The following is a 23624-nucleotide window of genomic DNA, read 5'->3' as shown; positions in this document are numbered from 1 at the left end:
GAGCCATGTGTTGGCGTCCTGAGAGCGCCAGATGTGACTGTACATGTTTGATGGCTCGCTCCTGATACATTTGCAGTCTGCTTTGTACCTCTTGTGCAATGCATGATAATTATTGCTAATATCTTCTCACACATGATAATGTATCTTTAAAACTTATAGTTTAAATGAACCTATGAATACACTATTGTCCATTGTTAAATACAGACAGACAGACTGACATCTGGACATCAGTAACTAGTATGGTGTCTCGCTAATTGACCCTTATCTGATGAGATGTCCATGTACCACTTATTTATACCAAAAGAAAACAGAAATATATGCTGAAATTATAAGACTCTATTGTAAGAGAATTTTTGTTTGACAAGTACATATGAACTCTCATTCACCTCCAAACAAGATGGAAGCTGTGCTATTCAAAATCCCTATAGTCTACATGGCTTTTAAATATTTCCATTTTCTTTCTTTTATTTAATTATTTAATCCCCCAATAATCCTGACAATGTACTGTATATCCTTAGATGGGGTCAACTCCACTCCCACCAAGGGGGAGAGGAATATATTACTGCCTATTGCCATCACACGCTCACACCCCCCCCCCACACCCCCCCCCCCCTTTCCTGGCCAGGCAGGCTGCATGCTCAGATTAACCGTTTGGTATTTATTTCCTGGTTGACCTCACACAGTTGTTTTTGTTTTTTTGCTTTAAGCACCCCTTTTAAAACACCTACTAGATTCAGAGTCTGGAATGTAATTTTGGGGGACTCAAAATTTGGGGGTGTGAAAGAAAAAAGTGTTTACCATTTTCCGTCTGCCTTATCGCAGTTTTACTGCTACAGGGTTGCCGTACTGCTCAGAACCACGTATATAGTGGTATAATGTCAAGGATTTTGCAGACAGAGGAAATGAGCTTTTCAATGTTAGCAAGCATGTTGTGTGAAGGTCCTTCTTCATTATAATGACAATGTGGGGGAGAGAAATCCTCTGCACCTTCCTCCAGTATGGCATCCATATCCTCTTCATTCCCTCCTGTTTCTGCATCCTCTAGAACCGGCATATCAGGATCTGACTCCGGTTGGGAAACTGTAGCGGGAGAAGAGGCGGGGAGTTTTAGAGCTCTGGACAAAGATGGCCGTATTAAGACGTAATCTGTCTAAGGAATGGCAACAGAAATTTCTGCTTTGGTTAGGTAGCCCACATGTTGTGTGTCTGAGATAGAGCTAGAACCAGAAACGGAAATTGTTGGTAAAGCATGGACTTTATATACAAACCCGATTCCAAAAAAGTTGGGACACTGTACAAATTGTGAATAAAAACAGAGTGCAATGATGTGGAAGTTTCAAATTTCATTATTTTATTCAGAATACAACATAGATGACATATCAAATGTTTAAACTGAGAAAATGTATAATTTTAAGGGAAGAATAAATTGATTTTAAATTTCATGGCATCAACACATCTCAAAAAAGTTGGGACAAGGCCATGTTTACCACTGTGTGGCATCCCCTCTTCTTTTTATAACAGTCTGCAAATGTCTGGGGACTGAGGAGAAGTTGATCAAGTTTAGGAATAGGAATTTTGTCCCATTCTTGTCTAATACAGGCTTCTAGTTGCTCAACTGTCTTAGGACTTCTTTGTGGCATCTTCCTCTTTATGATGCGCCAAATGTTTTCTATGGACTGCAGGCTGGCCATTTCAGTACCTGGATCCTTCTTCTACGCAGACATGATGTTGTAATTGATGCAGTATGTGGTCTGGCATTGTCATGTTGGAAAATGCAAGGTCTTCCCTGAAAGAGAGACGACGTCTGGATGGGAGCAAATGTTGTTCTAGAACTTGGATATACCTTTCAGCATTGATGGTGCCTTTCCAGATCTGTAAGCTGCCCATGCCACACGCACTCATGCAATCCCATACCATCAGAGATGCAGGCTTCTGAACTGAGTGCTGATAACAACTTGGGTTGTCCTTGTCCTCTTTAGTCCGGATGACATGGCGTCCCAGTTTTCCACAAAGAACTTAAAATTTTGATTCGTCTGACCACAGAACAGTTTTCCACTTTGCCACAGTCCATTTTAACCTCCTCACATCCGCGCTACAGCCTATATACGGCTGCAGCGCGGACTCGAATTTTCGGGAGGCCGTTTTTAAACGGCCTCCAGTGACACTCCCCCCCCCCCCGCGCGCTCCTGCGAGCGTGCAGTGGGGAGAATCTGTGTCGGCCGTGTCCCTTGGACACGGCCGATCACAGATCGTGGTGAATGGCCAATCACAGCGGCCATTCACCACGTGATCAAGCCGTCCAATCAGAGATGATCTCATATGTAAACATATGAGATCATCTCTCATCGCCGGCGCTCCTTCCTCACACAGACACTGCAGTGTGAGGAAGGAGGGGGAGCCGACAGCCGCTGGGGACACAGAGACATGTAATCAGGGCACTGATCACCAGTGCCCTGATTACTGAAGGTAAAAAAAACACACACATTGCCCCCCCATCAGTGCCCACAGTGCCCGCCATCAGTGCCCCCATCAATGCCCACAATCAGTGCCCATAGTGCTGCCAGTCAGTGCCCATCAGTGCCTGCTCATCTAGGCACTGATGAGCACTGACTGGAAGCACTATGGGCACTGAGTGTGGGCACTGATGGTGCTGCCCATCAGTGCTCATCAGTGCCGCCCATCAGTGCTCATCAGTGCCACCCATCAGTGTCCATCAGTGCCACCCGTTAGTGTCCATCAGTGCCGCCTATCAGTGCCCATCAGTGCCACCCGTCAGTGCCACCTCTCAGTGCCCAGCAGTGCCACCTCTCAGTGCCCAGCAGTGCCACCTCTCAGTGCTCAGCAGTGCCGCCTATCAGTGCGGCATATTAGTACCTCCTCATCAGTGCCCATAAGTGCCACCTCATCAGTGCCCATAAGTGCAGCCTATCAGTGCCCATCAGTGCCGCCTCATCAGCGCACATCAGTGAGGGAGAAAAATTTATTTTCAAAATTTACTCGCAGAAAATAAGAAAAACTTTTTTTTTTTTTTTCAAAATTTTCTGTCTTTTTTCTTTTTTTTTGTAAAAAATAAAAAACCCAGAGATGATTAAATACCACCAAAAGAAATCTCTATTTGTGTGAAAAAAATGATAAAAATTTCATATGGGTACAGTGTAGCATGACCGCGCAATTGTCATTCAAAGTGTGAGAGCGCTGAAAGCTGAAAATTGGCCTGGATGGGAAGGGTGTTTAAGTGCACAGAAGGCAAGTGGTTAAATGAGCCTTGGCCCAGAGAAAATGCCTGCGCTTCTGGATCATGTTTAGATATGGCTTCTTTTTTGGCCTATCGAGTTTTAGGCGGCAACGGCGAATGGCACGGTGGATTGTGTTCACCGACAATGTTTTCTGGAAGTATTCCAGTGCTCATGTTGTGATTTCCATTCCTGTATGTGATGCAGTGCCGTCTAAGGGCCGGAAGTTCACGGGCATCCAGTATGGTTTTCCGGCCTTGACCCTTACGCCCAGAGATTGTTCCAGATTCTCTGAATCTTTGAATGATATTATGCACTGTAGATGATGATAACTCCAAACTCTTTCAAATTTTTCTCTGAGAAACTCCTTTCTGATATTGCTCCACTATTTTTCGCCACAGCATTGGGGGGATTCTTGATCCTCTGCCCATCTTGACTTTTGAGAGACACTGCCACTCTGAGAGGCTCTTTTTATACCCAATCATGTTGCCAATTGACCGAAAAAGTTGCAAATTGGTCCTCCAGCTGTTCCTTATATGTACATTTAACTTTTCCGGCCTCTTATTGCTACCCGTCCCAACTTTTTTGGAATGTGTAGCTCTCATGAAATCCAAAATGAGCCAATATTTGGCATGACATTTCAATATGTCTCACTTTCAACATTTGATATGTTATCTATATTATATTGTGAATAAAATATAAGATTATGAAATTTGCAAATTAGTCCATTCCTTTTTTACTCACAATTTGTACAGTGTCACAACTTTTTTGGATTTGGGTTTGTACAATCCAGCATTTTGGACAGATAAGAAAGGGTCACCATGTACCTCTGACCATTACTCCATTATTCTTTAGGATAGAATGAATATTTTTCATTCCAACTTCCATTGCATTGGAAGAGAGGCAAGGGTTAAGGCAGGTTCACAGGCTGCAACTGCAGACAGATATACCCCTGAAGAACAAGACCAGCACATGAGGCTACCACCAGAAGATGCTGCAACCCACCCAAGAACACACTCAATTATCATGACTGAGTATACCCTTGATGACAGTGACAACTCGTATGGCTAAGGCCGCTAAGCTCATGAAGGCCACATTCAAGCAAATAGGTGACTCATTATCAGGGCTTGTTTTCTCAGAGAATAGGTGCAGGAATTACCCCTTTGTCTGCCCCTACCCACCTCTGAGCATCATTCCTTTGTTCCACCCCCGAGCACCATTCCTTGGTTCCAACCCATACCCACCTCCGAGCACCATTCCTTGGTTCCACCCTGTACCCACCCTGAGCACCATTCCATTCCTTGGTTCCATCCTCTACCCACCTTCAAGCACCATTTCTTGGTTCCATCCCCTACCCACCTCCCAGTACTGCTCTTTAAGACAATACAGAACAAGGTATCATTTTGTGGTGCTACGTAATTTGTGGAATTTGCTAATGATAGCAAGAAAAACAGTAAAAAAGATCCCCTGCGGCTAGTAACAATAGATCCCCTAACAATGGACCACACGTAACAAAATTCCTCCCCTAGCAACAATAGACTCCTGGCTGCAACCACAGGTCTCCCCACAGCCAGCATCAATAGACTTCCTGTCAGCAAGCAAGAACAGACCCCTCCCAGCAACAACTGACCCCCTGAGAAATTTAAGACACCCCCAGCAACAGTAGGTCCTCCACCAATGTCCAAATTGGGCCCAAAGTGTAAATATTTTGTGTGGCAACCATTATTTTCCAGCACTACCTTAACCCTCTTGGGCATGGAGTTCACCAGAGCTTCACAGGTTGCCACTGGAGTCCTCTTCCACTCCTCCATGATGACGTCACGGAGCTGGTGGATGTTAGAGAACTTGCGCTCCTCCACCTTCCATTTGAGGATGCCCCACAGATGCTCAATAGGGTTTAGGTGTGGAGACATGCTTGGCCAGTTTACCACCTTCATCCTCAGCTTCTCTAGCAAGGCAATGGTCATCTTGGAGGTGTGCTTGGGGTTGTTATCATGTTGGAATACTGCCCTACGGCCCAGTCTCCAAAGGGAGGGGATCATACTCTGCTTCAGTATGTCACAGTACATGTTGGCATTCATGGTTCCCTCAATAAACTGTAGCTCCCCAGTGCCGGCAGCACTCATGCAGCCATGACACTCCCACCACCATGCTTGACTGTAGGCAACACACACTTGTCTTTGTACTCCTCACCTGGTTGCCGCCACACATGCTTGACACCATCTTAACCTAGGTTTATCTTGGTCTCATCAGACCACAGGACATGGCTCCGGTAATCCATGCCCTTAGTCTGCTTGTCTTCAGCAAACTATTTGTAGGCTTTCTTGTACATCATCTTTAGAAGAGGCTTCCTTCTGGGATGACAGCCATGCAGACCAATTTGATGCAGTGTGCGGCGTATGGTCTGAGCACTGACAGGCTGACCCCCCCACCCCTTTTACCTCTGCAGCAATGCTGGCAGCACTCATACGTCTATTTCCCAAAGACAACCTCTGGCTAGGAGTCTGAGCACGTGCCATCAACTTCTTTGGTCCACCATGGCAAGGCCTGTTGTGAGTAAAACCTGTCCCGTTAAAACGATGTATCGTCTTGGCCACCATGCTGCAGCTCAGTTTCAATGTCTTGGCAATCTTCTTATAGCCTAGGCCATCTTTAAGTAGAGCAACAATTCTTTTTTTCAAATCCTCAGAGTTCTTTGCCATGAGGTGCCATGTTGAGCTTCCAGTGACCAGTATGAGAGAGTGAGAGCGATAACACCAAATTTACCACACCTGCTGCTCATTCACACCTGAGACTTTGTAACACTAACGAGTCACATGACACCGGGGAGGGGAAATGGCTAATTGGGCCCAATTTGGACATTTTCACCTAGGGGTGTACTCACTTTTGTTGCCATCGGTTTAGACATTAATGGCTGTGTGTTGAGTTATTTTGAGGGGACAGCAAATATACACTGTTATACAAGCTGTACACTCACTACTTTACATTGTAACAAAGTGTCATTTCTTCAGTGTTGTCACATGAAAAGATAGAATAAAATATTTCAAAAATGTGAGAGGTGTACTAACTTTTGTGAGATACTGTATATTTTATCTTGTACCTAGGATCTTCAGGACAGATACCTATATACACAACACATTTTGTTCTGATTTTCCCCCTGTGTCCGCCCCAGGTCGGGTTAATTTGTTGGGGGTTGGAAGGAATGCCATGTGCTAGTAAACCATGTTTGTATTTATTATGATGTACATAAATACAGATTATGTTCGATGTTTATGAAACACTAATATCGAGTCTGTTAATTTTAAGAGAAAACTGTCTGTACATCTTCATAGTCCTGAAGAAGCCTTGTGCGAAACGCGTTGACTAGTGAACAGACGAAGATAGAGGAATATGATCAGAAGCAAACACAGTGACGTGTCTCCATCCCTAATGGTTAATGCAAACAGAAAACAGAGGTCCTGGGACTTTATATGAGGCCGGTCATCAACTAAGATATACAAAAATAGAATCTGAACGTAGTAATTTATTATACATACAGTAATTGATACAAATGTTGACATCAGTAACAAATATGATGCATACATGTATACAAAAAAATCCATATAGTAAGGAGATTGTTATAATAGTAATAAGATATATTCAGTAATAAAGTACATGGCCGTCACTAAATGTTACATCTAAGTGAAGAGAGGAAATATCTATACCTACACGAACCTTATGATATATACCAACTTATCCTTATATATGTATGATGTACATGAGTGAAATTAGTAGGAGACATTGATCTCCTGTGTATGAGCTGAGCTCAGTTTGGGGCCAGTTTCCTCATTTTATTGAGATCTGGTTTTAGATAAATCAATAAATGTTATTTTAGGATAAATCCATGTAGTTGTTATCTGTCTCATGCTGTGCCCTTAAAGTCCACACATATGACAGTAGTTCCTTGTGAACATCTGTAGTTTCCATTTCACTGAACAGATAGGATGTTGGGACTCTCATTAAAAAAATGACGTGGGGTCCCCTCCCCCCCAGTCTATACCAGGCCCATGCCAAAATGTAAAAAAAATAAATGGCGTGGGGTCCCCCCAAAATCAATACCAGATCTTAACCTGAGCATGCAGTTCGGCAAGTCCGGAAAAGGGGGACAAGCGAGCGCCCCCCCTTCTAACCCATACAAGGCCACATGCCCTCACCATGGGGTGGGGGTGGGTGTTTTGGGGCAGTTCTGCCCCCTTCCCACCCCAAAGCACCTTGTCCCCATGCTGATGGGGACAAGGGCCTCTTTCCCACAACCGTGGCCTGGGGTTGTGGGAGTCTGCAGGCAGGGGGCTCATCATAATCTGAAAGCCCCTTTTACCCATGGGACCCCTGATCCCAGATCCTGCCCCCCCCCATGTGAATGAGTATCGGGACCATAGTACCTGTATCTATTCACCAAAAAAGATGTGTCAAAAAGCAATAAATACACACACACAATTTTTGAAAAATTCTTTATTAAAAAATAAAAACCAGCCTCCCCCAATGTAGATCCGTCATCAATCACAACGCCCGCCGCACCCAAAAAAATAAATAAAAAAAGATGCTCTCGCCATCATGGAGGCCCTCTGCCTACTGCAGGTTCCGCATTTACATTGGTAAGAGGCGGGGCCACCTGTCTACATCACCTTTTTTCAATATTGGCCCCTAAGGGCCTGGTATGGACTGGGGGTAGGGGAAGCACATCATTTTTTTCTATTGCCGGGCAATGCCGGCATTCTTTTCTTTCCATTCATCTGTCAGTGGGGAAGCCCGCTGACAGCTGATGAGTCATGGTTGGTAAGGATGCGGGCGGCCGGCTTCCTGGCTTGCTGCTTAACAACCAGCTATTTCTTCACACAGAATTTGCATCGGTCGATAATTTTTTTGACTGATCCGAATTCTAATCGCTCCGAGAAGTTGGAATTCGTTAGAAAATGAATAAACTAAACAAATTTTAACAGATTTCAACTAAATTGATTAAAATTTCATTTGAAGGTTTGGATACATCCGAATCTAGGAATAACCAAACATTTGTAGGAATTTGTATTCGCATCGATACTAATTTCACGTCTAACACTTAATAGCCACCCGCTAACAGTTGGGCTCCCAGCCAATGCAAATAGCCGCCGATGGCAGGGCCCACTCTCCAGGCATGGATCCTCTACATATGTGTGCCATAACACCACCCCGCTGATAGCTGGGGACTCAATGACCACTTGGGACATCCTGGAAGACTTCTGGATACCAAAGGAAGCTCCTGACATCCCGCACAGCTGCCCAGCACCAGACCCGCCCACCAATACTTCCAATAGGTAGGAAAACTTCATGCAAAAATGGTCCTATAAGTGAGGAGGAAAAGGAACGCAGCCATTGGCTTATCCTGAACATTTATGGGGGGGTGAGGTCTTATGGGGGAGGAATGAGGGCGGGGCTACCCAAACGTATGCTGCCATGGACATCTGTCAGGAAAGCACATTACGGCCACTAGATGGAACTGACCATTATAGGAAATCCCAATTTACCATGACTGGGGGAATACGGGTCACATTTCATCAACACATTTATAACAATCAGATCTGTAAGTGTTTGTGAAATCTTCCCGCACAAAATGTACTCAGCCAATGAAAGGTAAGGACTCCATTTTTATTTTTCTCCTGCTATCAATGGCCAACACTTTATCCATGTCTTTGGTGATCTCTGATCTCCTTATAAAGTGTTTCTTACATGATGAAGATCAGCCATGGAGTATATCTGAGGTGTAAATCAGGGTGTGCTTCTTCCCCACATGTCTACCAACATTTATATAGAAGACATTTCCCACACTAATACACCTCCAGGGTTGTGTGGGACCCCTGATGTACAGGAAGACAGGACTTCAGTGAGGAACATTTCACTCACTTAGGACAGGAATACGGCTTCTCCCCCGTGTGAGATCTCTGATGTGTGGAAAGACTGGACTTCCATGAAAAACATTTCCCGCACTCAGGACAGGAATACGGTTTTTCACCAGTGTGCAATCTCTGATGTCTGGAAAGAGTGGACTTATCTGAAAAACATTTCCCACACTCAGGACAGGAATATGGCTTCACACCAGTGTGCAATATCTGATGTCTGTAAAGATGGGACTTCAATGAAAAACATTTCCCACACTCAGGACAGGAATACGGCTTCTCACCAGTGTGCAATCTCTGATGGTTGGAAAGATCAGACTTCTGTGAAAAGCATTTCCCACACTCAGGACAGGAATACAAGTTCTCACCAGTGTGCAATCTCTGATGTCTAAAAAAAGCGGACTTATCTGAAAAACATTTCCTACACGCAGGACACGAATACGGCTTCTCACCAGTGTGCAATCTCTGATGTGTGGAAAGATATGACTTCTGTGAAAAACATTTCCCGCACTCAGGACATGAATACAGCTTCTCACCAGTGTGCTTCTCACCAGTGTGCAATCTCTGATGTCTGGAATGACTGGACTTATCTAAAAAACATTTCCCGCACTCAGGACAGGAATACGGCTTCTCCCCAGTGTGGAATCTCTGATGTCTGGAAAGACTGACCTTCTCTGAAAAACATTTCCCACACTCAGGACAGGAATACGGCTTCTCACCAGTGTGCAATCTCTGATGTTTGGAAAGATCAGACTTCTGTGAAAAGCATTTCCCACACTCAGGACAGGAATACAGCTTCTCACCAGTGTGCTTCTCACCAGTGTGCAATCTCTGATGTCTGGAATGACTGGACTTATCTGAAAAACATTTCCCGCACTCGGGACAGGAATATGGCTTCTCACCAGTGTGCAATCTCTGATGTGTGGAAAGATATGACTTTTGTGAAAAACATTTCCCACACTCAGGACAGGAATGTGGCTTCTCACCAGTGTGAGATCTTTTATGCACATTAAGATTGGATTTAAAACTGAAACACTTCCCGCACTCAGTACAGGAGAACCTCTTATCTGGTGGAAGGACAGAACCGTCCCTCACAGTCTGAGGTTCCTCAGGATAAGAGGAATACGATGGTCCTGCACTGTCCCTCACAGTCTGAGGTTCCTCAGTATAAGAGGAATACGATGGTCCGGCACCGTCCCTCACAGTCTGAAGTTCCTCAGGATAAGAGGAATATGATGGTCCGGCACTGTCCCTCACAGTCTGAGGTTCCTCAGGATAAGAGGAATACGATGGTCCGGCACTGTCCCTCACAGTCTGAGGTTCCTCAGGATAAGAGGAATACGATGGTCCATCTACACTGTGTGGTGCCGGATGGACATTTGAGGTAGCCGGGTTTTCTCCTGGACTATACTGTGTGATGTCCTCGTCTTCTACTTTACAGTCTGGAGACAAAGTGAGACAATCCTCTGAGGTTTTCCTCATCTCCTGTCCATCTACTAAAATAGAAATAAAAAGATTATTTACTAGACATCAGCAGATTGGTTCTCCTAAACCAGGACTCCGCCCACATCAGGCAGCTTTGTCTCTGTGGATCTTACAATTCCACCCTCAAGGTAACTAGTAAATGGTTCCTCTGATCTCCTACCAGTTCATTTCTTTATTCATGGACCTTAGTCAGAGAGTGAGGAAACAACGAGAACTGTCTTTTATAGTGAGGAAACAACGAGAACTGTCTTTTATAGGAGTGACAGTGATGAGGGGATTATAGGACGAGTGTCCCCTCCCCCTCTATCACTCATTGCCATCTTCCCAACACAAGAAGTCGTGGACTTCCTTTTTTAGTCCATGATTTAGTCATGAATAACAGCGGGGCTGAGCCCCACCAGAGGTCAGAGAGTGAGGATGGGGGGGAGAACAACCAAGATGAAGACTGGACTGATCCTGAAGACCACCATCATTGGGTTACTGACTCCTCCCTCACAATCACTTTCTGTTTAAGGTTCCAACATTGGAGGATGCTATCACATTATTATCAACATGTAAAAGTTTGTCCTCCAATCAGATCATCAGATATAAAATAAATAATAAATCGGTACAATCATGTAGTGTAAAGAATGGTGTATAAATATTCAAAGAACATTCACCCAATGGCAGCTTACATTCAGAAAGTTTCTTTCACTAAACACAAAAACAAATAAAATGCAGCCCAAAAGAAAATGAAAATAAATTTCTTCCCCCAAATCTGAAGACAATAAGTGGGAAATAATTTCCCTCCTCTCCTCCTTCCTCTTCCTCCACGGTATATATGGGGGGGGGGGGGGGATAGAAAATATGGGTGGAGCCTGCGCAGGGACGTCCCATCTCGGCCATCCCAGGGAAGGGGTATCTTGAGTGAAGGATCACATTGTGAAGCTTGTTTAGTCCGCACTGCTCAAGTCCCGGCTTTTTAATTCTATCATCTTGGATATTAATGTTGAATAAAGCAGATAGACGGAGAGCACTAGAGGGGGTGTTATTTTTACCCTCCCCCATATATACCGTGGAGGAAGAGGAAGGAGGAGAGGAGTGAGCGATATCCCTAGAGGGGAAAGGGATCTGTGGGACTCGCTGGTAAAACAGGAGTCAGATGGTAAGGTGAGTGGAAGTGACCACCAGTACTTTTCTCATCTGCAATTTCTGCACTCGCACTTTATCATTTATATTGGCCCTGACTGGTGACACGTGTCACATGACACACATTTCTATCCTCTTATTGGACGATCACATTACTATTTATTCATTTCCTGACACTGTTTAATAGATTTCATATTTTTGAATTGTAAGTCTGAATGTTACACGGCGCGATGATATCGCACAGATTGGATTATTATTTCCCACTTATTGTCTACAAATTTGGGGGAAGAAATTTATTTTCATTTTCATTTGATTTTTTCATCAGATATAAAATGTCCGGCTGGTATGAAATGGGTGTAACAAAGAGAATCCATATTATGTGTATATATACAGTATCTCACAAAAGTAAGTACACCCCTCACATTTTTGTAAATATTTTATTCTATCTTTTCATGTGGCAACACTGAAGAAATGACACTTTGCTACAATGTAAAGTAGTGAGTGTACAGCTTGTATAACAGTGTAAATTTGCTGTCCCCTCAAAATAACTCACCACACAGCCATTAATGTTTAAACCGCTGGCAACAAAAGTGAGTACACCCCTAAGTGACAATGTCCAAATTGGGCCGAATTAGCCATTTTCCCTCCCCAGTGTCATGTGACTCGTTAGTGTTATAAGGTCTCAGGTGTGAATGGGGAGCAGGTGTGTTAAATTTGGTGTTATCGCTCTCACTCTCTCATACTGGTCACTGGAAGTTCAACACGAGGGCAAAGAACTCTCCGAGGATCTAAAATAAAAAGAATTGTTGCTCTACAAAAAGATGGCCTAGGGTATAAGAAGATTGCCAAGACCCTGAAACTGAGCTGCAGCATGGTGGCCAAGACCATACAGCGGTTTACCAGGACAGGTTCTACTCAGAACAGGCCTCGCCATGATCGACCAAAGAAGTTGAGTGCACGTGCTCAGCGTCATATCCAGAGGTTGTCTTTGGGAAATAGACGTATGAGTGCTGCCAGCATTGCTGCAGAGGTTGAAGGGGTGAGGGGTCAGCCTGTCAGTGCTCAGACCATACACCGCACACTGCATCAAATTGGTCTGCATGGCTGTCATCCCAGAAGGAAGCCTCTTCTAAAGATGATGCACAAGAAAGCCCGCAAACAGTTTGCTGAAGACAAGCAGACTAAGGACATGAATTACTGGAACCATCTCCTGTGGTCTGATGAGACCAAGATGAACTTATTTGGTTCAAATGGTGTCAAGCGTGTGTGGCGGCAACCAGGTGAGGAGTACAAAGACAAGTGTGTCTTGCCTACAGTCAAGCATGGTGGTGGGAGTGTCATGGTCTGGGGCTGCATGAGTGCCGCTGGCACTGGGGAGCTACACTTCATTGAGGGAACCATGAATGCCAACATGTACTGTGACATACTGGAGCAGAGCACGGTCACCTCACTTCAGAGACTGGGCCGCAGGGCAGTATTCCAACATGTACTGTGACATACTGAAGCAGAACATGATCCCCTTCCTTCGATGACTGGGCCGCAGGGCAGTATTCCAACATGATAACGACACCAAACACACCTCTAAGACGACCACTGGCCTGCTAGAGAAGCCGAGGGTAAAGGTGATGGACTGGACAAGCATGTCTCCAGACCTAAACCCTATTGAGCATCTGTGGGGCATCCTCAAATGGAAGATGGAGGAGTGCAAGGTCTCTAACATCCACCAGCTCCGTGATGTCATCATGGAGGAGTGGAAGAGGACTCCAGTGGCAACCTGTGAAGCTCTGGTTAACTCCATGCCCAAGAGGGGAAAATAATGGTGGCCACACAAAATATTGACACTTTGGGCCAAATTTGGACATTGTCACTTAGGGGTGTACTCACTTTTGTTGCCAGCGGTTTAAACATTAATGGCTGTGTGTTGAGTTATTTTGAGGGGACAGCAAATTTACACTGTTATACAAGCTGTACACTCACTACTTTACATTGTAGCAAAGTGTATTTTCTTCAGTGTTGTCACATGAAAAAATAGAATAAAATATTTCCAAAAATGTGAGAGGTGTACTTACTTTTGTGAGATATTGTAGCAGTGGGTAGAGGAGATAGAGCAGAAGTCTGTAATACAAAATAGAGTACATAGTGCAGGGGTCAGAAGTATGTAATGTACAACATAGAGTATATAGTGCAGGGGTCAGGACTCATAATATTGGTATTCAGTGGTGGATTACATGTATTTATGTCATCTATGTATTTAGTGTTAATGACCCACCTGTGCTGATCTCTGTAGGAGTGTCCTCCTCTATAAATGTCCCCGTTATTCCATCCTCCTCCATAGACTGCTGATCATCCCTCACATACGTCTCTTCTTCTTCTGCTTTAACCTCAAATTCTATATCGATTGGATCTCCACTCTAAACCAAGAAAATGAGAGAGAATATTATCTGAAAGTTATAAGCTTTAGCATTGTGATATTATAAAAAAAAAAACACATCCTCTCCAGAAGTCCATGTTGTAGATGCTCCAATCCACCAACCTTGTAACATTGAGGAATGGTGTGACTTTCCGGTGTGGAATCCCGGGAATACAGAGGACGGGGACATCTCTCTGGTGGGTTTCTGTAGCTGGATGACTCCTCCATGGTGTCCTGGTACAGATCTTTGTGTTCCTTTAGAATCTCTGACTCCATCATCCCATCCTCATCATCCTCCTCTTTTATCTCTTCTTTAACCTCAACTTTAGAATCTCTCAGGTTTCCACTCTGAATATATAATAAAAATGACATCAATGGTAACAATGCAGATAATGTACAGATCCTAATGATACTATCAGTGATTGTTCCTCATCTACCTGATGATGGTGAGGGATGGTGTGATCTTCCTTTGTGAAATCCCGGGAATACAGAGGACGGGGACATCTCTCTGGTGGGTTCCCATTACTGGATCCATCTGTAGGAAACACACACACTGACTGAATACATTGTTTCTGTGTGTTTATCAGATGATGGAGGATCTAGGTGGACCCTCCGTACTGCTCTCTCCTTTACAATAAAGTCTCCTCTTACCCGGTGATGTGAGGGGCGGATGATTCTCCATCATGACGTCCTTGTAGAGATCCTTGTGTCCTTCTAAATACTCCCACTCCTCCATTGAGAAATAGACAGTGACATCCTGACACCTTATAGGAACCTGACACACACAATGATACAGTCACCATCCAGACACAACCCTTGTCTGTTACTGGATAATGTCCCAGAATTCCCAGCACCGCTCACCTCTCCAGTCAGCAGATGGACCATCATGGTGGTCAGTTCCAGGATCTTCTGCTCTCTGTTCCTCTCAGTTATTGGAGAACGAGGTGGAGGCACCATGGTGGGGATTTGGGCCCTCCTCCATCCTCCTGAGATTGGCTCTCCACTAGACTCCTTCACTACAACATAATCCTACAGATCAGGAGAAAGATAACGGAATTTATGTAAAATCTTACCTGTAAAATTCCTTTCTCTGAGTCCTCCGACAGTCGCCGCCTCTTCATATTCGTCACTAATGGGGTTATTGACCTTTGCTCCGTAGGAGTAGCTAGGCAACAGAATATGTTAATATCAAAGCTTTTAGCATATCCCACCCCTAGGGGGTGGTCCCCTCAGTCAATCCCCTCCTGCTTCCTGCATTCCCAACTCAGTTTCAGTAGCATAGCAGTAGAGTACATAAACAAACCCCAAAAGAGGGGCGGCGACTGTCGGAGGACTCAGAGAAAGGAATTTTACAGGTAAGATTTTACAAAAATTCCGTTTTCTCTTACGTCCTCAGACAGTCGCCGCCTCTTCATATTCGTCACTAATGGGGACGTCCCAAAGCAGTGTAGACATGAGGGGTGGGAAAAAAACGCAGCCGCGCCTAAGGCAACGCAGAACCCACATCAGAAAAAGGAACCTTACCAAAGTAAGAAAATCAACTGGGCAACATGAAAAAACTTGCTCAACAGGAGCAATCACCCAGGAAAACAAATAACCTAGGGATAAAAAAAAAACATCCCAACAGCCAAGGACCCAAAAACAAGGGACCCTAAGGCACTGCCGCACTAAGAACCTTGCGGCCAAAGGAAGCATCTGCCGATGCCTGAACATCCACTTTGTAGAATTTTGAGAAGGTGTGAACGGACGACCAAGTCGCTGCCTTACACACCTGGGCCACAGAAGCCCGATGATGACAGGCCCAAGACGTACTCAGAGATCTGGTAGAGTGCGCCTTCACAGGCATGGGGGGAACTTTTCCCTTCAAAGCATAGGCCTGTTCAATGGTCTGTCTGATCCATTTGGCGATGGTAGAAGCCGACGCCGCCATGCCCTTCCGAGGTCCCTCTGGAAGGACAAATAGAGAATCCGTCTTGCGAAAGGATTTAGTCGATGACAGGTAAACCCTGATCGCCCGAACAACATCCAAGGAATGCAAAGCCACCTCCTTCGAATGTTTAGGCTTTGCGCAAAGCGAAGGCAAGACAATGTCCTCATTGAGGTGAAATTCCGAAATCCTTTTCGGAAGAAAAGACGGGTTAGGTCGTAAGACCACCTTATCCAAGTGAATCACCAAATACGGAGATCTGCAGGACAAGGCTGCCAGCTTCGACACTCTGCGAGCCGAAGTGACCGCCACCAAAAAGGCGACCTTCTTGGACAACAGAGACAACGAGATCTCCCTGATCTTTTCAAAAGGAGCATGTTGCAACACGGACAGAACAAGGTTCAAGTCCCATGGAGGCAAAGGCTCCCTCCTAGGAGAGACCAGATGTCGTACCCCTTGAACAAAGGTGCTAACCAAGGAATTAGACGCCACAGGGCGTTGAAAGAGAACGGCCAGCGCAGAAATCTGACCCTTAATCGTGGCCAACGCCAAACGCTGGTCCACGCCCGTTTGTAGGAAAGCCAACACTCTTGATACCGAGTATGAGCGAGGGGAATACCCCCTGGACTCCCACCAGGCAAAATATGCCTTCCAAGTACGGTAGTAAACCTTCCCTGAAGAGGCCTTTCTAGCCTTGATCAAAGTGTGAATGACCTCAGGGGAGAGACCCCTATCCTTCAGGACCTCGCTTTCAACAGCCAGGCCGTCAAAGCCAGCGACTGTAAAGCAGGATGGAATATCAGTCCTTGAGACAGGAGATCTTCTCGAAGAGGCAGACGCCACGGAGCATCGACCGCCAGATTCACGAGATCTGCGTACCAAGACCGGCGAGGCCAGTCTGGCGCCACCAGAATCACCGTGTGTGATTCCGAGGCCAACCTGCGAAGGAACCTGGATAGCAGCTGAATCGGTGGAAAGGCATACATCAGACGATACTGATGCCAGGGCGCCACTAACGCGTCTGACGCGTCTGCCCGAGGATCGCGCGTCCTTGCCACGAACCTTTCCACCTTGTTGTTTAGACGAGACGCGAACAGGTCCACACCTGGTGAACCCCACTTCGCGCACAACATCTGGAAGACATCCGGGTGAAGGGACCATTCTCCCTGGTCCAGGGTCTGGCGACTCAGATAATCCGCCTGCCAGTTCTCCACCCCCGGAATGTGAACCGCCGTTATCGCCGGGACGTGTGTCTCGGCCCAAGACAGAATGTCGGCCACTTCCCAAGCCGCTCGGGCACTCCTGGTGCCCCCTTGGTGGTTGATGTAGGCCACCGCTGTGGCATTGTCTGTCTGCACCCGAACCGGACGGCCCCGCAGCCTGTCCGTCCAACGCCGAAGGCAGAGATTTATCGCTCGCAATTCCAGAATGTTGATCGGAAGGGAGGATTCCTCCTCCGACCAAGTTCCCTGGGCGGACAGAATGCCCAGAACACCACCCCAGCCCGACAGGCTGGCATCCGTGGTGATCACCGTCCACGAGAAAGGGCGAAAAGACTTGCCCCCCGACACCGCCAGGGACTGTAGCCACCACAGAAGATCCCTTCTGGTGCGATGGCTCAATGAAATCTGGAGATCCAGAGATTGCGGTCGCCCGTCCCACCTGGTCAGGATCTCCGCTTGGAGACCCCGCGTGTGAAACTGGGCGAAGGGAATCGCCTTGAAAGCCGAGACCATCAATCCCAGACACCTCATACACGTCCGGAGGGACGAGCACTGATGGTCCCTGAGGGACCTGACTTTGTCCTGAAGCATCCTGAGCTTGTCTTCCGGCAGGAAGACCTTCCCCTGAACAGAGTCCAGGATCATTCCCAGGTAGGGAAGACGAACCGACGGACACAGCGTCGACTTTGGAAAATTTATCGTCCAACCAAACTCCTGCAGAGTCTGCATCGTGACGGACAGGTCGTTCACCAGACCCTGACTGGTCGTAGACCGAACCAGAATGTCGTCCAGATACCCCAGAACAGAAATGCCCTGAGCTCTTAACAAGGCCAGAACCGGCGCAAGCACCTTGGTGAAAACCCACGGAGCCGAAGCGAGACCAAAGGGTAACGCCACAAACTGGTAGTGATCCTCCGCAATGGCGAATCGAAGGTACCTCAGACAACGTGTCAACACCGCCACACTTTGGACGCGCGCAGTTAAAGGGACTGAATCCAAGTCCGCATCGCACAAATACATGACACCCTGATGGATTTGATCCACCATAGCCAATGTTGCCGGCAGGGCAGAGTCAGCCACCAGGATGCGCCTGAGCACCTGCGTCCAATCCGCGACAGCCTGGGCTGCCATAAGGGAAGCAAAAATAGGTTTCAGCATGGAACCAGCAACCGTATAAGTATGACGGGCAAGAGACTCCAATCTCCTGTCCGTGGGGTCCTGGAACAACGGGGTATCCTCCGCTGGAATCGCAGTAGACTTATTCAAAATAGCCACCGCGTGATCCACCGGAGGCGGCACACACCAACGCTCATCAGTAGCGGGCGTAAATGGATAACGCAGCTTGAACCTACTCGGCACAGCAAAAGGCTTCTTTAAATTGCGCCATTGTTCATCAACAGCGCGCTGAAACTCCGCAGAACAAGGAAAGACCTGCGATGTTTTGCGTTTCCTCTGCGTCCCATAAGAGGACAGCAAAGCAGGAGGACATGGTTCATCCTGCAAATGCAGTGTTTGCTTGATAGAAGCAACCAACTCATCCATGAGTGCAAGCTCTTCAGACGAGCCAGGGGGGAATTATCAACCCCTTCTACCTCAGCCTCTCCCTCAGACCCCACAAGGTCTAGAGATGAGCGAGACCCTGAGAAGGGCACTCCAGCCATAGCAGCCCCATCGCCCTCTGAATCAGAGGAAATCGACACTCTGGGCCGTTTTGTGGATCGATCAGCCACTAGCATCTGAACCTGAGCAGCTAGGTTTGCCACAATAGCAGCCAAATCAGCCCCCTCGGGGGAAGCAGCAGCCCCTTGGCCCCCCACCAAGGTGGGAGGAAACTTGCTTTCCTGAGAATCCATGCCCCAGTAGTTTTAGGAAAAAAGGAGTACTGCCCCTTTAAGATCGCGGCGAGCGTAGCCCACCGCACCCACTGAATACACTGACCCCCACAGGGATAAGAATACTAGGCAAGGAATACAGGAATATGGAAAGGTAAAACCTGGAGAGATCACACAGGCTGCTGCACCGATCGCTGTCCCAGAGCAAAAGGAAGTGATGCAATGACTGACCGCCCCTGTAAAGCCTATGTAAGGCTACACAAACATGGCCGCTGGCTGAGGACTTCATAGGCAAATAGATAACAGCGCCGACATGTGGCCTGATTGATCGCCTATGTGACATGTGGCCTGTTATCTATTTGTCCATGAAGTTTGGCGCCAAAACGCCGCGCCTTACCACACAGGACCGGCCATCATCATTCTGCCGCAAAAAAATGGCGGATCGCCGCAGCGATCGCCGCACATGCATGTTCAAATCCAGGCCGCTTCATGTATGCATACAGCAGAGCAGGAGAGCCCCCCCCCCCTGCAGCCCACACACAGGCAGGAATGCCACACAGGAACTGACAGGGAGCTCAGCAGCCACACAGACATGCAGGGTCACACAGTCCCAAACTGATACCCAACAGACAGGTCCCCACATAAAGATACACTTACCAGTCCGGATGGCGTGGGGAGCCTGCTCCAGCGACCAAACCGCTGTACTGAGGACAGGGAGTGTCGCAACCGTGACGCAATGGAACTGCGGTGCAAAACCGCATGGCGTCCAGTGAGGTAGCCACCTCACCGATAGCATCCCTGCAGCGAACAGGGATGGGTCGTTCAATGTGCCAGGGAAACCTGTGCTGAACGCTCGATGGCAGGCTGGGAAGCCCCTGGCCCTGAGCCCTGGGATCCAGGGTGGCCAGTCCGAGACCCAGCTCCGCACGATCATCTTCATCAGAAGAAGCTAACTAATGCTGAAAATAAACAGCTAAGTAAAAGAAAGAGAAAAAACTCCAAATAAAATCAAAAAGAGAAAAGAAGCTGAGACTGAGAGACCCAGCACAGGAACAGCCAGCCTACTCCTAAGCTAGGCATTAGAAACTGAGTTGGGAATGCAGGAAGCAGGAGGGTATTGACTGAGGGGACCACCCCCTAGGGGTGGGATATGCTAAAAGCTTTGATATTAACATATTCTGTTGCCTAGCTACTCCTACGGTGTTCAAAAGAAAAGGGTGTTGGGCGCTTGAGAAAGGAGCTGAGTGCGCATGGTCCGAAACGCGTTGCGTCATTTCCGGGAGCTTGCGTTCCATCGTGGCTTCCGCTGTAACCATCCCTCCGGACCAGCTTCCTGTGACGTCACCTCCGGGCCGGTGGACGGCCGGATTGTGCGGCTGGACTTGCTGAGACACGGACTGAAGCTTACCTCAGTGTAAGATACTATGTTAATTGTTGTGCAATAAATATATGGTTGATTACATGGCGCCTGTTTTTCTCTTCATAGCTACTCCTACGGAGTAAAGGTCAATAACCCCATTAGTGACAAACATGAAGAGGCGGCGACTGTCGGAGGACGTAAGAGAAATACCGATATCAATCATCTGACATCATCTACAGGTCTATAATAAGAACATGGCCTATTGACCAGACTAGATAAGAGTGGTCATGTGACCTCCCAGAATCCTCCTCACCTCTCTGGTCAGGTCTGTTTTATTAATAGAGGTAAGAGGGATGTCATGTGACCTCCCAGAATCCTCCTCACCTCTCTGGTCAGGACTGTGTTTTATTAATAGAGGTAAAATTGATGTCATGAAAAATGGAAAAAAGTGCGCTAATAATAAAGTTGTGCTGCTACCAAGATCCAATGTGTGGAAATTAATGTATGTGAAAGTTAATTGGTGCGCTACAATGTGATCAGTGTTCATATAAATAAATAAACATTTATATATATACAAAATTGCAATATATAATCCACCACGTGATAACAATTCAAACAATAATTGATAAGTGTTCAAACATGTGCTAAGTCAACACCGTGACCACACATAAAAGTCCAAAGAAAATATCCAAAACTCAGTAAATTGTCCACCGGGTGAGATACAATATAAAACAATGAAGGTAATATGCTGAGTCAACAGCCTAATGACACAAATTGTCCAATATATCTGTTGAACAAACTCAGTCTTTGTGCAACGAAAAGATGATGATGTGAAGATGTGATGAAAATAAACTGGTGATGAAGTGATCACGACAAGTTGGTGACAGTTTCCCACCACCTTCTAGATGTGCTTCTTACCAGATAAAAAATGCAAAAGGGCATATAAATGATCGCTATTGAGAAACTCCTGATAACACCTCAAGAAACTCAGGGTGAATCAATTATCCCTTCACCAAATGTTCAGACAGCTCCTTACCAGATGTAAAGAAATGGAGAGCATTTCAAAAATGTTCCTTTTCTTCATGTACTGAAATGATGGGAAAGTTTCTCCTGGCACTTGTCCTCGAATTACCATCCACAGCAATTCCACCTGCTAAGTGTCCTGTGTCCAATGGGCCTTTATGACCAATATTCCCAGAAAGCACAAGGCGATCGGCTACTTCTCCTCTACTTCTAGGCACTTTTTTCTCCTTCTCCTGCTCAGATCCACTTAGTCATACAAAAAAAAAAATCCATTTAGACAAGAAATCCTGAAAAAGGGAGGCTGTAGAGAAAGCCTGGCAGTGGAGGGATGGGGAGGAGAGTCTGGTTTGTATCTTGTGCGCTCAGCGGTTCTTTCTATGAAACTTAACATAAATAAATCACCGGGATCGGATGGCTTGCACCCGAGGGTTCTTAAAGAGCTCAGCCAGGTGATTGCCAGACCATTATTCTTGATCTTTAAGGATAGTTTACAGACGGGTATGGTGCCAGCCGATTGGAAAAAAGCCAACGTGGTACCAATATTTAAAAAGGGGCCGAGGTGTAACCCGGGTAACTATAGGCGAGCAGCCTAACATCTGTAGTCTGCAAGATTTTGGAGGGGATGTTAAGGGACCACATACAAGACTTTAGTAATGAACAGTATTATTAGTAGTAATCAGCATGGATTTATGAAAAATCGTTCTTGCCAAACCAATCTACTTACCTTCTACGATGAAGTGAGCTGTCACCTAGATAAAGGTAAGCCTGTGGATGTGGTGTATCTGGACTTTGCAAAGGCCTTTGACACCGTTCCCCACAAACGCTTACTGTACAAACTAAGGAAGGTAGGTATGGACCATAGGGTGAGTGCCTGGATAGAGAACTGGCTCCAGGGGAGAGTCCAGAGGGTGATGATTAATGGGGAGTACTCGGATTGGGTGGGTGTGGAAAGTGGGGTCCCCCAGGGTTCTGTCCTGGGACCAATCCTGTTTAATTTATTCATAAATGATCTAGAGGAGGGGATATCTAGAACAATCTCAGTATTTGCGGATGATACTAAACTAAGCACGCCAATATCTTCTGGGCAGGATGTGGAAACCTTATAAGCGTACCTGAGCAAAATAACGGGGTGGGCAACTACATGGCAGATGAGGTTTAATGTTGAAAAATGTAAAGTAATGCACTTGGGGGCACCAGAAAGCAAGCTACTCACTGGGGGGGGGGGGGGACCTCTGGGATGGAAAAAGACTTGGGGTACTGGTAGACAACAGGCTTGGCAGTGGCATGCAATGCCAAGCCGCTGCAACTAAAGCCAACAGAATACTGGGATGTATAAAAAAGGGGATTCACTCCAGAAATAAAGAGATTATTCTCCCGCTCTACAAGACTCTGGTCCGGCCACATCTGGAGTATTCTGTCCAGTTCTGGGCACCGGTCCTCAGGAAGGATGTGCTAGAACTGGAAAGAGTCCAGAGAAGGGCAACAAAAATAATTAGGGGAATGGAGGACATCAGCTATGAGGAAAGACTACAAAGCACTGAACCAATTCTCTCTGGAGAAGAGACAATTGAGGGGGGATATGATATCAATGTACAAATACTGTACTGGCGACCCTGGCATAAGGAACAAACTATTCAGAGTAAGGGAATACAACAAGACAAGTGGCCACTCACTAAAACTAGAGGAAAAGCGGTTTAACCTTAAAATGCGTAAGCGGTTCTTCACTGTAAGAGCAGTAAGGATGTGGAATTCTCTTCCACAAGCAGTCGTATCAGCAGGGAGCATTGATAGTTTCAATAAACTATTAGATGGGCACCTTAAAGACCACAACATACAGGGGTATACAATGTACGGTTAAAAGCAAACACACACACACATCATAGGTTGAACTGGATGGACTGATGTCTTTTTTCAACCTCACTAACTATGTAACTATGGATTCCTAAAGCTCTGCTGCAGCAGGATCCTCTCTTCTTCTCCTTCTTGTGCACTGCTTGACTCAGCTGACTCCTGTGCTCGGGGTGCAGGCAGCATTGCATCCCGAGCACAGGAGTCAGCTGAGTCAAGCAGTGCACAAGAAGGAGAAGAAGAGAG

At 46.3% G+C, this 23624-nt stretch overlaps 3 protein-coding genes across 3 annotated transcripts in view; 1 reads left to right on the top strand and 2 right to left on the bottom strand.

The window, feature by feature from the left end:
• The window catches only part of LOC309550242 (uncharacterized protein), a gene marked incomplete at both ends in the record, with an annotated part of 302087 nt that overhangs the window by 22290 nt on the left and 256173 nt on the right, over positions 1-23624 (top strand). The window lies entirely within an intron of this gene.
• LOC309548838 (uncharacterized protein) overlaps positions 1-23624 on the bottom strand; it is a gene marked incomplete at its 3' end in the record, with an annotated part of 605194 nt that overhangs the window by 537588 nt on the left and 43982 nt on the right. The gene's annotated exons all lie outside the window — the stretch shown is intronic.
• The window catches only part of LOC309548825 (uncharacterized protein), a gene marked incomplete at both ends in the record, with an annotated part of 33402 nt that continues 18923 nt past the window's right edge, over positions 9146-23624 (bottom strand). The window contains 6 exons of the mRNA XM_082248762.1: positions 9146-9343; positions 9559-9563; positions 9724-9850; positions 14469-14513; positions 14603-14700; positions 14817-14940. Coding sequence (XP_082104888.1) covers positions 9146-9343; positions 9559-9563; positions 9724-9850; positions 14469-14513; positions 14603-14700; positions 14817-14940 — 597 coding nt within the window. The remainder of the gene's footprint in view (positions 9344-9558; positions 9564-9723; positions 9851-14468; positions 14514-14602; positions 14701-14816; positions 14941-23624) is intronic.

Source organism: Pelophylax lessonae, assembly GCF_965119305.1.
Source record: "Pelophylax lessonae genome assembly, chromosome: 3".
Lineage (NCBI taxonomy): Eukaryota > Metazoa > Chordata > Amphibia > Anura > Ranidae > Pelophylax > Pelophylax lessonae.
The sequence above is the reverse complement of the archived record's forward strand: the minus strand, read 5'-3'. Positions and strand labels throughout refer to the sequence as shown.